The sequence below is a fragment of the Channa argus genome, chromosome 12, assembly GCF_033026475.1.
Source record: "Channa argus isolate prfri chromosome 12, Channa argus male v1.0, whole genome shotgun sequence".
NCBI classification, from domain to species: domain Eukaryota; kingdom Metazoa; phylum Chordata; class Actinopteri; order Anabantiformes; family Channidae; genus Channa; species Channa argus.
Genome location: NC_090208.1, coordinates 16,382,663 through 16,394,033, shown reverse-complemented (window position 1 = coordinate 16,394,033; position 11,371 = coordinate 16,382,663). Strand labels below are relative to the sequence as shown.

The 11,371-nt window shown below is 36.6% G+C and overlaps 1 protein-coding gene across 1 annotated transcript; it reads right to left on the bottom strand.

Moving 5' to 3' along the window:
- Nucleotides 1-1,196: 1,196 nt before the first annotated feature.
- On the bottom strand, nucleotides 1,197-5,271 carry cxcl19 (chemokine (C-X-C motif) ligand 19). The gene is made up of 3 exons (XM_067524956.1): nucleotides 5,104-5,271; nucleotides 3,055-3,190; nucleotides 1,197-1,823 (listed from the first exon to the last, which is right to left on the bottom strand). The coding sequence occupies exons 1-3, from the start codon at nucleotides 5,153-5,155 to the stop codon at nucleotides 1,694-1,696; spliced, it is 318 nt and encodes a 105-aa protein (XP_067381057.1). The 5' UTR covers nucleotides 5,156-5,271; the 3' UTR covers nucleotides 1,197-1,693.
- Nucleotides 5,272-11,371: the final 6,100 nt, after the last annotated feature.

Sequence of the window (11,371 nt, the reverse complement as noted above, 5' to 3'; positions counted from 1 at the left end):
GAGTGATTGTTATTTATACACACACCCTTAAATGGTATTATGCTAATTCAGGTCCCATGGTTAGGTAGATAAGGACCCAGGAGGCAGCGATGGCCAGAGTCGGGATGAATAATAAAGGGTTTATTTAACAAAGGGCAACAAACTAAAAATCACTCCAAAAGGGAGGACAGGAAAAACGGACAGTTAACAAAAGAACAACCAAACTACTAAACAAGGTATCATGATGGAAAACAAAAGCACACCAAACTGACAAGGAAATGTGGGGAGAACTATGTTTAAATAAACAGGGGACCAGATGAAAACAATCAAGACTAACAAGGTGAAAAAATGCAACCAAAAAGAACTGGTCTTTTTCTGAAAACCCTTTTTTGACACTACAGCCATGTAGGACTCAAATCACCAGGTTTTTCCCGAGACTCTGCTCTGCTTGTCCTTCAGCTGAATCTGGATGACATCTTCGATAATCATGCCACATACTTGTTGTTACATACACAAACTGATGTTTCTAGCCATAGAAGGTACATCCTCATATCATAGGACCAACAACCAAATAACAAAGCAAACTGGCACATCTATTGTATCTTGCCGAACCGAAGTTACGGCTAAATGAGGAATGTTTTTTCCTTGGCAGAAGTCCAAACTACCGTTTCTCTGGGAAAAGTGACTATGTCAAAGTCACTTTGGTGCTGTGCTGAATGTAACTGATCTTTGGGAGTAATAGTGGTAATTATATAGTGTGTTGCAATTGACATTTAAGCACAAACACTTAAGACAAGCCGCACACCATGAGAAACTTTTAAAGAAAGTTGGGCAATAACTGAAAGTTATCCAAAATTTATTAAACAGTCTCACTCTCAGTCTCAAATCTGTTAGCTGTTCAAGGTGTGTTATTTGTCCAGCAATTTGGTTTGTTACTAAATCCCTGCAAACCTAATGAGAATTCCATCAGCCTCTGCTTTATTTTGTGTTTAATACTAAGTACAACATGCATTATCTCCCCTAGTCCCATGATATCAGCCATGCTGCTAACACGCATGCTAGCATGTAAACAAAGACAGTGAACAAGCTTAGCATAACTGTTGATGGGACCATGTTGATGTTTTTCTGTATTTTATGTCCTCAGTATGTCATAATCTTGTGTCGATACGTTTTGTATCTCATTTGGCTACAAAACAAATTTTCCTGTGGGGACAAAATAGTTTATACTATTCAAGTTTATTTGTAAAACTGTTAAACACAATATTCACATCAGACTTTTCAGCATGTGGTAATTGTTTTTTAATGCGAGATTTAGTTAAACAAACAATTTGTTGTTGTTTGTGAAGCTTCAACAAAAGATAAGTTAAAATGTAAAATCTCAAAATGTAAATACTTTATGCTACAGTATCTGCTTTCAAAAGATCAATGATCTACACTCAGTTTTTTTAAACACAATTACATACAGTCCTCCAAAACTTTTACATAACAGGTAGTTGCTTTTATACATAAGCACTGTATTGACACATTTATCTGCACTTTCTTGTTATGTTTTAACAATGTACATTTGAAAATATGTATGATAACATTCAGTAGAAATACATTCTGAAAGGAAAATGCAAAGAAGCTCAAATAAAAGAGAGAAGATACACTTGTCACTTGACACTCATTATAGTAAAATAACATGGTTAAAAATACATTTTGAAGGTTACTACAATTAGTCCTGGTTCTTTGGAAGTGCTTTTCCCTTCTGGTGAAGTTGTTTCTCAAGAACAAATTGTATCAGCTTCTTCACCCAGGAGGACTGAGGGTTCAGACAGATTTTCTCCCCAGTTGTTAATCCAGCTCTGAAGAAAAACATTACAAATAAAACTGTAACTTTTTAAATTTATTTTCTGGAAAGGTTTTAGTGAAACCAGCATTTTACTTTCTCAGTAATCAATTTAATCACCTGAGCCTGTGGGACCATGTAGATGTTGGACAAGAGTTTTTCTGACACAATTATTATTTATTAGGTTTGACTGTAGTCAGTCCACTGATAAAAAAATAAAAAAATAAAAATAATAATTGCAACTATCTCTCTTTGATTAGATTTAATCTATGACATCGAAGTATCTTCCACATTGCCAGAATGTAACTCAGACAAAACCACTTTATTCAGTATAGTTTGACCTTATTTAACCTTAGTATATGTATTACCAAATATTTACATGTAATTGTAGCATGTACACTAATCCTCACTGACGCACTCCGTCAGTTAAAATATCAAATTGTCCTAAATAAAAAATGCAATTTAATATAAACTATCAACACAAGAGTTTTATGGTAAACCCTGTGTGAATGTGTTTAACTCAGAGAATCCAGAGAGTCCAAAAAAATAATCTGAAAAATGTGACTCAATTTGGTCTAACTTGTTCTCTAAGCCGCAAAAGAGCAGTCATCTGCCTTTATTTGCAGCTTTTCTCACGCAGCATGTGAACTTAATCTTATTTAACCTCATCCATCAGATGACAGTGGATGTAAAAAGCAGTTAATTCCCATCAGATGGAAACATCTGGGGATGTGGTTTTTTTTGGCACCATGAAACTAAATTGTGAAATCCGCATCTTGTTAGCAAATTTTGTGTGTAAATTCATAGTGTTATCATTCATCCAACCATCCATTATCTTAACCGCTTATGCTGCTGAGGGTCGTGGGGGGGGGGGGCGTGAAAACATGCAAACTCCACTTAAAAAGGCTGCATTATTATTATTATTATTATTTCAACATTCAAACTGGCAAACAATTATAATATAATAACATAAAGAATAATAAAAATAAAACATGTTGTTAGGACTTTGCTTTGATGTTTTCTCCTTGACTTAGATTTTTACTTGCCTTGTACCTCACTTGTAAGTTGCTTTGGATAAAAGCGTCTGCTAAATGACTAAATGTAAATGTAAATTTTGTACCTAAAAACCATAACATTAATACATACAAAGCTTTCAAAATCCTATCATGTATAATTTGTGTAAACTACTTGAGACCTGGGAAATTCTCTCGGGTATTTGTGTTTGTGTGACCCTAACCCTAACTCACATGACTTCTGTTTCTGGGCAGTGATGCCCTTCAGGGATGAGCTTGATGCTTCTCAAACTGTCTGATGGGATGATCCTTGACTCCACCTGCAGGCACCGACAGTGGTTGTTGAAGTCCCGGCTGATTGGTGGCAAACCTGTCCGCAGACATACATTCAGTCAGAAGTCAGATTTAACATACCGTTTAGGCTCCTCTTTCTTGACAGGCTATTCCTGAAATCCCTTGTAAAAATTAAAGTCTTTTTAAAACTTGTAAATTTTTTTGCACTGCCAAAGATGTTTTTAGAAACATCATTCACAGCAGCAATATCACAGTGGAAGTCGTAACTCTAATGGCAGAGGCTTGCTTTGCCCTGGCAGAGGCTTGCTTTGCCCTGCAATGATTTGTTGTTCTTTTTATTACCTGACATGTTGAGTTCACACAAGTTCAATAACACAAGAACAGTGTTCTCGACTTAGGATTACTGAGATATTGTTATTGACACAGCTTAATGTTGGTACACCTCATATTACATAGTTGCTTATCTATAATAGCTTACAAGAGCAATCTCTATTTACTACAATGCTGTCATCAGTTTAAAAAAATCTTGGAGTGAAAACTTCTCCCTTGTCACTTTCAGTCACCTTCTTATTCTCTGTAACATAACCCTCTAGATTTTTTTATTTATTATCTGTAACCATTTATCTTGTTCAGGATCGTGGGAGGGCTGAAGCCTATCCCAGCTGTCATGAAGAGAGAGACAGGGTAAACTAAGGATATGTCTCTTGTCTTTCTCACAGCCAACACAGAGAGACATGCACAGACAGGCAACCACTTACATTCACAACTACAGGCTGTTTAGTCACATTTATCTAACAGCCATCTTTTTGGACTGTGGGAAGAAATCAGAGTACCTGACAAAAACTCATACAGGCATAAAGAGAACTTGGAAAGTCCACACAGAAAAACAACAGCTTGCAGGGGAAAAAGAACTCAAGAGAACTGAAGAGTCAACTCCTCAGATAAACTGAGGCAACTTAATATTCACTTCATTTTACAGAACTTGCAGGAATTTTCAAAAAATAGATCTTGGCATGAGTTTTTATGCCAGGTGGCAGTGGCTCAGTGGGAGGGCATTGGGTTGGGATGCAAAGGGCCGTGGGTTTGAATGTTGGTGCTGATCCTGAGCCAGATTACCGCAAGAAGTTCAACGGAACACATTCCGCTGTGGCGACCCCTGAAGGGACAAGCCATTGATTTTTTATGCCGAATGCCCTTCCTGCTGCAACCCTTCCGTTATTATCTGGGCTCAGGACCAGCAGCAAGTGGACCCTTGGTGGCTGGCGAGGGCCACACCCGCTGGGGTGGGATTCAAACTCGCGGCCTTCTTGTGCGAGTAGGCTCCCCTCAAGAATTTTCAATAAATAAACAAATTAAATCGAACAGACCATCTAAATAAAGCTGACATAGAGATGTAAGTTCAAATATTTACCTAACATTATACATAAACTAATAGATCTAAATCAGCCAAACCTAGAAAACATGCAACATTTAATCCGGATAATGTAATGCTGTATTAGTTACAGAGACCGCATTTTTTGATTTAATTTAAAATCTTTAAGGAAAGTGTCGTGGATAAACTCAGACCACAACAAGTTATAAAGTAAGTAAAGATTATACAGTAATTTCTAACCACTACATTAGCCCTTCTGCTCATATTTTTAATTTGAAACAAGATATATTTTACAGTGTATACACTGTACACACATATACAGTACACTTTTACAGGTATACCATTAAAAAAAGAGGAGGACCACCAACTGCTTTACCATAAGGAATTTACTAATTTAATGTTTTGATGCTATGTCTAATGTCCTATTATGGTTAAATGCAGTTTTCAGACTGAAGAGTCTGTTCTTCCAAAAGCAAGTGTTACTCTGCAGGAAACTATCAACTATAGTTTACCAGAGAAAGACTTCAGCAAAGCATTTTGTAATAAAAACACGGAAGGCTAACTTACAACTTTCAGTGAATATTGACTCTTCCATTTCATAGCTGGTTAGCACTTACCATTAGCGATGACAAACAAGGTCCCAAATATGAGCAGGATGTATGGCTTCATCTCGTTTAGGTGGCTCCTTGCTTCTCTCTTGGATTGAGACAGATAGCAGTAAGCAGTTGTGACTGTTTTACACGTATCTTCAGTCCAGTATTTATACACTTATCATAAGCTGAACATTTGAGAAAAAAATCCCAGGTTGTTTATATGTGTGTACATGTTGGTTTCACTTTGGTGTATTCACGTGTGAAGCACAAGGCAGTCATGAGATGGGGAGTTCAGGAACCGACCACGGACCTCACTGAGGTTAAACTTGATAAGAAATGGCGTGCTCCGGTGCTGTGGCCACAGATATTAGTCATCCAGAGGGAGTGTGTCTGTCTGGACACTCATCCACATCACCTGTCTTCAGTTTTTCATAAAATGAGATTCTAGAATAAAATCTACCCTATTTGCAGTAGAATTAGAGTAGAGTACTGCTTCCTTTCTCACCCTGAATAAGGAAAATTATTCAATTATTATTATAAAGTTTCATTTTGTTGGACTGCGTTTAGAGTTAATTACAGCATTTGACGTGGCATGGTTTCAATAAGCTTAAGCAATGTCACAACATTTATTTTTGCTTCAGGGTTGCATTTTATATTGATGATGGGAAAGTCGATCATTGTATAAACACAACAAATCTCAAAGATTTTTAATGGAATTAAGGTGGCTAATCACTCTGTGAAAATGATGAGCCTGATGATTTCTTGCATTGCATCTTTAAATATGTACTTGCCATTAAGGAAGAAAGAATCCACTTGGATACTCAGTAGATTCATTATTCATTCATTAGATACATAATTAGTTAGGGTGAATAACTTGTTGCCAGCTGAGACATATCCATCACTGCAATAAGTATCTAATGGAAAGCTCTAACCTATTTGCTTAGTTAAATTCAGGTAGTGAATCTTTTTGGCCAGTCAGTGTACATTTACATTAAATGTGTAATTTTTATTTTACAATCTTCGTGTTTGTGTTCATGTCTTTGTGCGTTATTGGCTCTACAAAACCTTTCTTTTCTTTACAGTTTTAATGTAAAGTTATAACTACACTGCACTGAGGCTGACAACACCTTTTATTGCCATCTTAACTTAAGATGGATTTCAACACTTGTAAAGCTGTTATTAAAATTAAGTAAATTAAACTCAAACTAAAAGACAAAAAATATAAATCAAATGTCTCTACTTTTGTCAGTTTATTCATGGCTGAAAACAATATTTATGTAGTTATAAAAACACCTAATAGCAACTTAGCTAATTAAGAATCTACAGTCATGCACAACTTTGGTCTTAGTATTAGTATTAGGTTTAGTCAATAGATTTTTTTACAGGGCCATTATATATTTAACAAAAATGAAGCTAAACAGAGAAAAACACAAAACATGTGAAGGACACAAAGTACTCCCTTACTGAGGGGAAGTTGCAGCCAGGAGCTGCATCAGTCCTTGACCTCAGAAGTTTTGTCAGTTTGGTGTTTGGCATTCATGTGATATCAAGAGACATAACCAATGGTCTTAGAGAAGCAATTGTAGATGCACGTCAACCTGGAAAGTGTCATAAAACTGCTTCCAAACATTTAGAGTTAAATGTTCTACAGTGACAAGTTTATTCACAAATGGAAAGTATTCAAAGGTTTAATGTATTCCAAGGTTAGATTGTGCAATGCTCAGAGAAATACAAATGACCCTCCAGAGCTACATCTTAGGCCCCAGAGTCCATGACTGCAATTAGAAGAACATTGAATAAGTACGGTCTGTTTGGAAGGGTAGGGCAAAAGCTCTTCTGTCTAAAAAAACATAAAAGCATAACTGAGGTTCAAAAAACTGCATCTGAACAAACCACAAGACTTTTGGAACAGTGTCCAATGGACAAATAAGACCAAAGTGGAGTTGTTCGGCTTTAATGCCCAGCACCATGTTTGGCAAAAACCCACACAGCTAATCAGCAGAAACACCTCATACCCACTGTGGTAGAGGGGTGATGATTTGTGCTTGTTTTGCAGCCACGGAACCTGGAAATCTTGCAGTCATTAAGAAAAGCATGAACTCCTCTCTATACCAAAATGTTCTAGAACCAAATGTGAGGCAATCTGTCCCACAGCTAAAGGTTGGTCAAAATTGTGGTGGGAGACATTGATCCAAAGCAGACCATCACATCTACATTGGAATCAAGGTTTTGGCCACAATGATGGGAGAGACTTAAAAAGTCACATGGGAAAGGATTATGAAGTTAGTGCTGCTAAAGATGGATCTACAAAGAATTAAATTATGGGACTTACTTAGTATTGCCCATGTTGTTCTTTCTTTTTAGCTTCATTTTTGTTTAATAAATAATGACACAGTGAAAAAAGTTGCATGTTGCTGTTTGTCTGAGGTTATATTTGCTTAATACTATGACCTGTTACAATCAGATGCTTTTTAAAAAAATGTTTTTACTAAACATAGAATTATAAGAGGGGCTACATACTTTATTTATTTATTTAAGAGTCACATTTTGTTGAAGACAAAAGACAGAAAGATAAACAAATAAGTGGACTGAGAAACCACATTTAAACTAAAATCACCTTTTTGATGTTGTAGCACTTTTGACTTGAGAAATACTTCTCTCTTATGATTGAAGGCATGTGTCTTTATCAGACGTTCGGGTCATAAATATGGGATAAATATGGGTCATCATGCAAAGCCTCAAGACCACATGGTTTTATAAAAATTAAACTGATGACCTAGCAAAATTGTCATCTGGAAAAACAAATTGAGGGGACTTTTTAGAACCCAGAGCAAAAATTTACCATAATACTTTAATATAGCCTACTAATGTAATGGTTGCTAATTGAGGATTTTACTTGGGACTTTGGGTCTTTAAAATCTAATACTAAATCCGTAACATTATGAACTGGCCACTCTGGGACCCTGAGGCACACAAGAGGTTTTGCCTGCCAAAAATTGCATCCCCGAACCTAAACCTAACCCTAATGACAAAGGAAGTGCGCTATATGACCCCCCCAGTTCCCTGCAATAAACACACTTAATATTAAAACCTCCTCTCGCCATCGTCTTGCTTGGGAATCCGTGACATTTAATCAGTATGAAACCAACTGGAACTAATTAATTGAAGCACATAATGTTGAAAAATTCCACATTTTGTAATTATCTAGTTACTTTTGATAATGTAATGTGACATCAGACAAACATATTCAAATCGACCACGTTGTGCTGAAAACACATCAATTACTTGCTTGTATCTCACAGAACTGAATTTATACAAATGTTGACCAAGAGAGCTGAGGTATCAGTAATAGCATGCCATCCCATCCCTTACTGTATGTACTACAAAATTACATATTGAAAATGCAAATAATAATAATAGAAGTATCTAGAGGTAGGAAACGACACAAATCACTTCAGTGCTTGCTTTGATATTGAAAATTGTTTATTCGATTACAATAGAGTGCAAACATGTTTCTTACATCAAACAACATTAGTTAGGACTATATTTTATGTGTCTTTGAAAACATTTTGTTAAAGAAACAAAACATATGCCCACATAAATTCACATTTGTTTAAAGGAAATTGTAATAATTTAAACAAATGATGCTTCAACAAACAAGGTATTAAAACACAAAGCTTACATGTACTATAATATCTAAATACATCACAAAACCTTTAGTTCCAGTGGTGCAGATTATATAATACAAGATGAAGAAAACTAAAGGCCTTCTCACAGTAACCTAGGTGGTTTTATCACAATGCACATCACAGAGTTCACAAACTCCTAAATGCACTGGCCTATAAAAACTGACACATGCGGCATTAAAGCCTTGTATGTCTCAAAGCAAGCAATGTGTAACAGTTGCTCTTACTCAGTGTCTTACTGCCTGCTTAATATTTTGCAAACCCAAGCAGAAACTACATCAACCAAATTCTTCTAGGAAGGTGAGCTGCTCTTTCTTACATACGGATCACTCATTTTGAGGAATGATAAACTCAAACAATGTGTTTACGATGTCTGAGCTGTTGTCACCGATGTTGTGGTTGATGTAGTCGTTGTTGTGGTTTTCCTGGGGCCAGTGGTGTTCTTCATATTTTCCCTATGAAGAAAACAAATCATATTAACCTTTAATTTGATATTTGAATGATCTAAAAGGGTTAACAAACTAAGTCTACTTGCGAATTTACCTTCTTAAATAATTTAATTATTAAAAACATTTATAAGGGTAATTTTCACAAAATATTTACAAGCAGGCCGAGTGGTTTGGAAAAAAGTTTGAAATATCATTTCACATGTCACCAGTTGGAAAAAGGATGCATCTATGTGGTATTCAAAATACCTTAAAACTTCCTTACTTAAAAGTAATTCCTATTTATATCAACACCCTGTACTCCAGAAGCTGAAGGACTCTATAAACATCTTCCCCCTTCTTTCATGCACACTGACAGTAATGCACTGCAACTGTCACAAGCTGTTTCTCATTTAATTACATATATATTTGTTTAGATTGTATTGATAGCAAATGAAAGTTCACCACGTACCACTTTTGCAGGAAGAGTATGGTCCATGGTGCATTGGGGTCAAGGCACCTTGAAGAATTATTTGCCAGTAGGACACTGTAGGAGAAAGATTCAATATAAAACTCCAGCAGCACTTACACTTTCGTGTTATTGGAAGACCAAGAAATAAAAAAACTACCATTTGGTCTATTTTCTAACAAATGTATATTTACATGTCACTGTAGGCACTTACATGATTTCTTCCCTCCTGCAGTATGGACGTATAGGAATCCTCCTAACATCTCTGACAAGTTCCAATTTCACCATTGGAACTGTTTTCAAACATCGGCAGTTCTTAATACCTTAAAAAAATTAAAGGCAACAGCATGAAGTTTCCAGTTTCATGGTTTCCAGATATGTTAGGCACAGCAATAGAAACACAGAAGTAGAGGTCTTTGTTCATGTGAAACATAAAAGCAGAAAATGCTGTCCACAATCTAAATAGCAACTTACTTGCTGAAATGCACATGCCCATGCATGCCAGGAGAATGATGCACCGCACTGAAGTAGACATCCTTGTCTTAGCTGTATCTTGTTTCCTAACTTGCAAAGATTCTTTCCCTGCTGTAGGTACTCTCCTGTCCTTGGGTTGCGAGTCTGTGAAGCCCATATTTTCTGCAGCTCCTTTTTATATACACAGAGTTAGACCAGATAACTGAAGGTTTCCAAAGAAGTGCATGAAAAAAAACTAAATCAAACCCCCCTTTCACATGAGCTGTTGTAATCACCCCCAGTCTCTCGCCCCCCCATTTTTCCTGAGAATTCTCTTTACCTCACAGCTTCCTCTTCCTTTTAATTGTGTTGAGAAATGGCTTTCTCATGCTGGGACACAATTTTTTTCAGGTGTATTATTGGATACTGGTGTGAGATAATACGTGATTTTAGCTTCAAAACATGATTTTAACTACACAGTTCATAATTATTGCAATGTTGCAGTGGAAGAGTGAAATAAATCAGAGCATCTTCTAAATGTCATCATTATAGTAACACACATGCCCACTTCTTTTTAAGAGTGAGCTTCCACATAATTGGGTTAGGGGTGGTCTAAAACATTTGCTCTGGACCCCAGCCACTCTGTTTGATAAAAAGACATGCTGGGCCAAGCCTGTTAAAAGTGATATAGAAACCCTTTAACCCTCCTGATATGTTCGTTTCTGAGGAACAGCCTTGATGTTCCTGGGTCAATTTGACCCTGGGTGCACTTAATTATACAAAAGTGTCAGAAACCAAAAAGTCCCTTTTAGACGCTAAAAAGACTCAGAAAGGTCAAATACTACTTGTTTCTTTGCAACTATGAGACATAATACACCCCTGTTTCACACTCACACTCACACACACACACACACACACACACACACACACACACACTTACACACACACACGCACACACACACACACACACAGCACACACATGCATTCTCTTGACCTCGTCTTTGAAGTGTGAGAATGCAGGTGTTGACTTTTGACAGGAACCTTCTCAGTTCCCGTGGACAAACTCCACATTAAGTGGCCACTCAGATGTGTATTTGGGGACGAAGACCACTGAATTTCAACATTTTTGATTTGAATGTCTTCAAAGACGAGGTCAAGAGAATGTGTGTGTGTGTATGTGTGTGTGTGTGTGGTGTGAGTGTGAGACAGGGGTCTATTATGTCTCATAGTTGCAAAGAAACAACAGTATTTGATCTTTC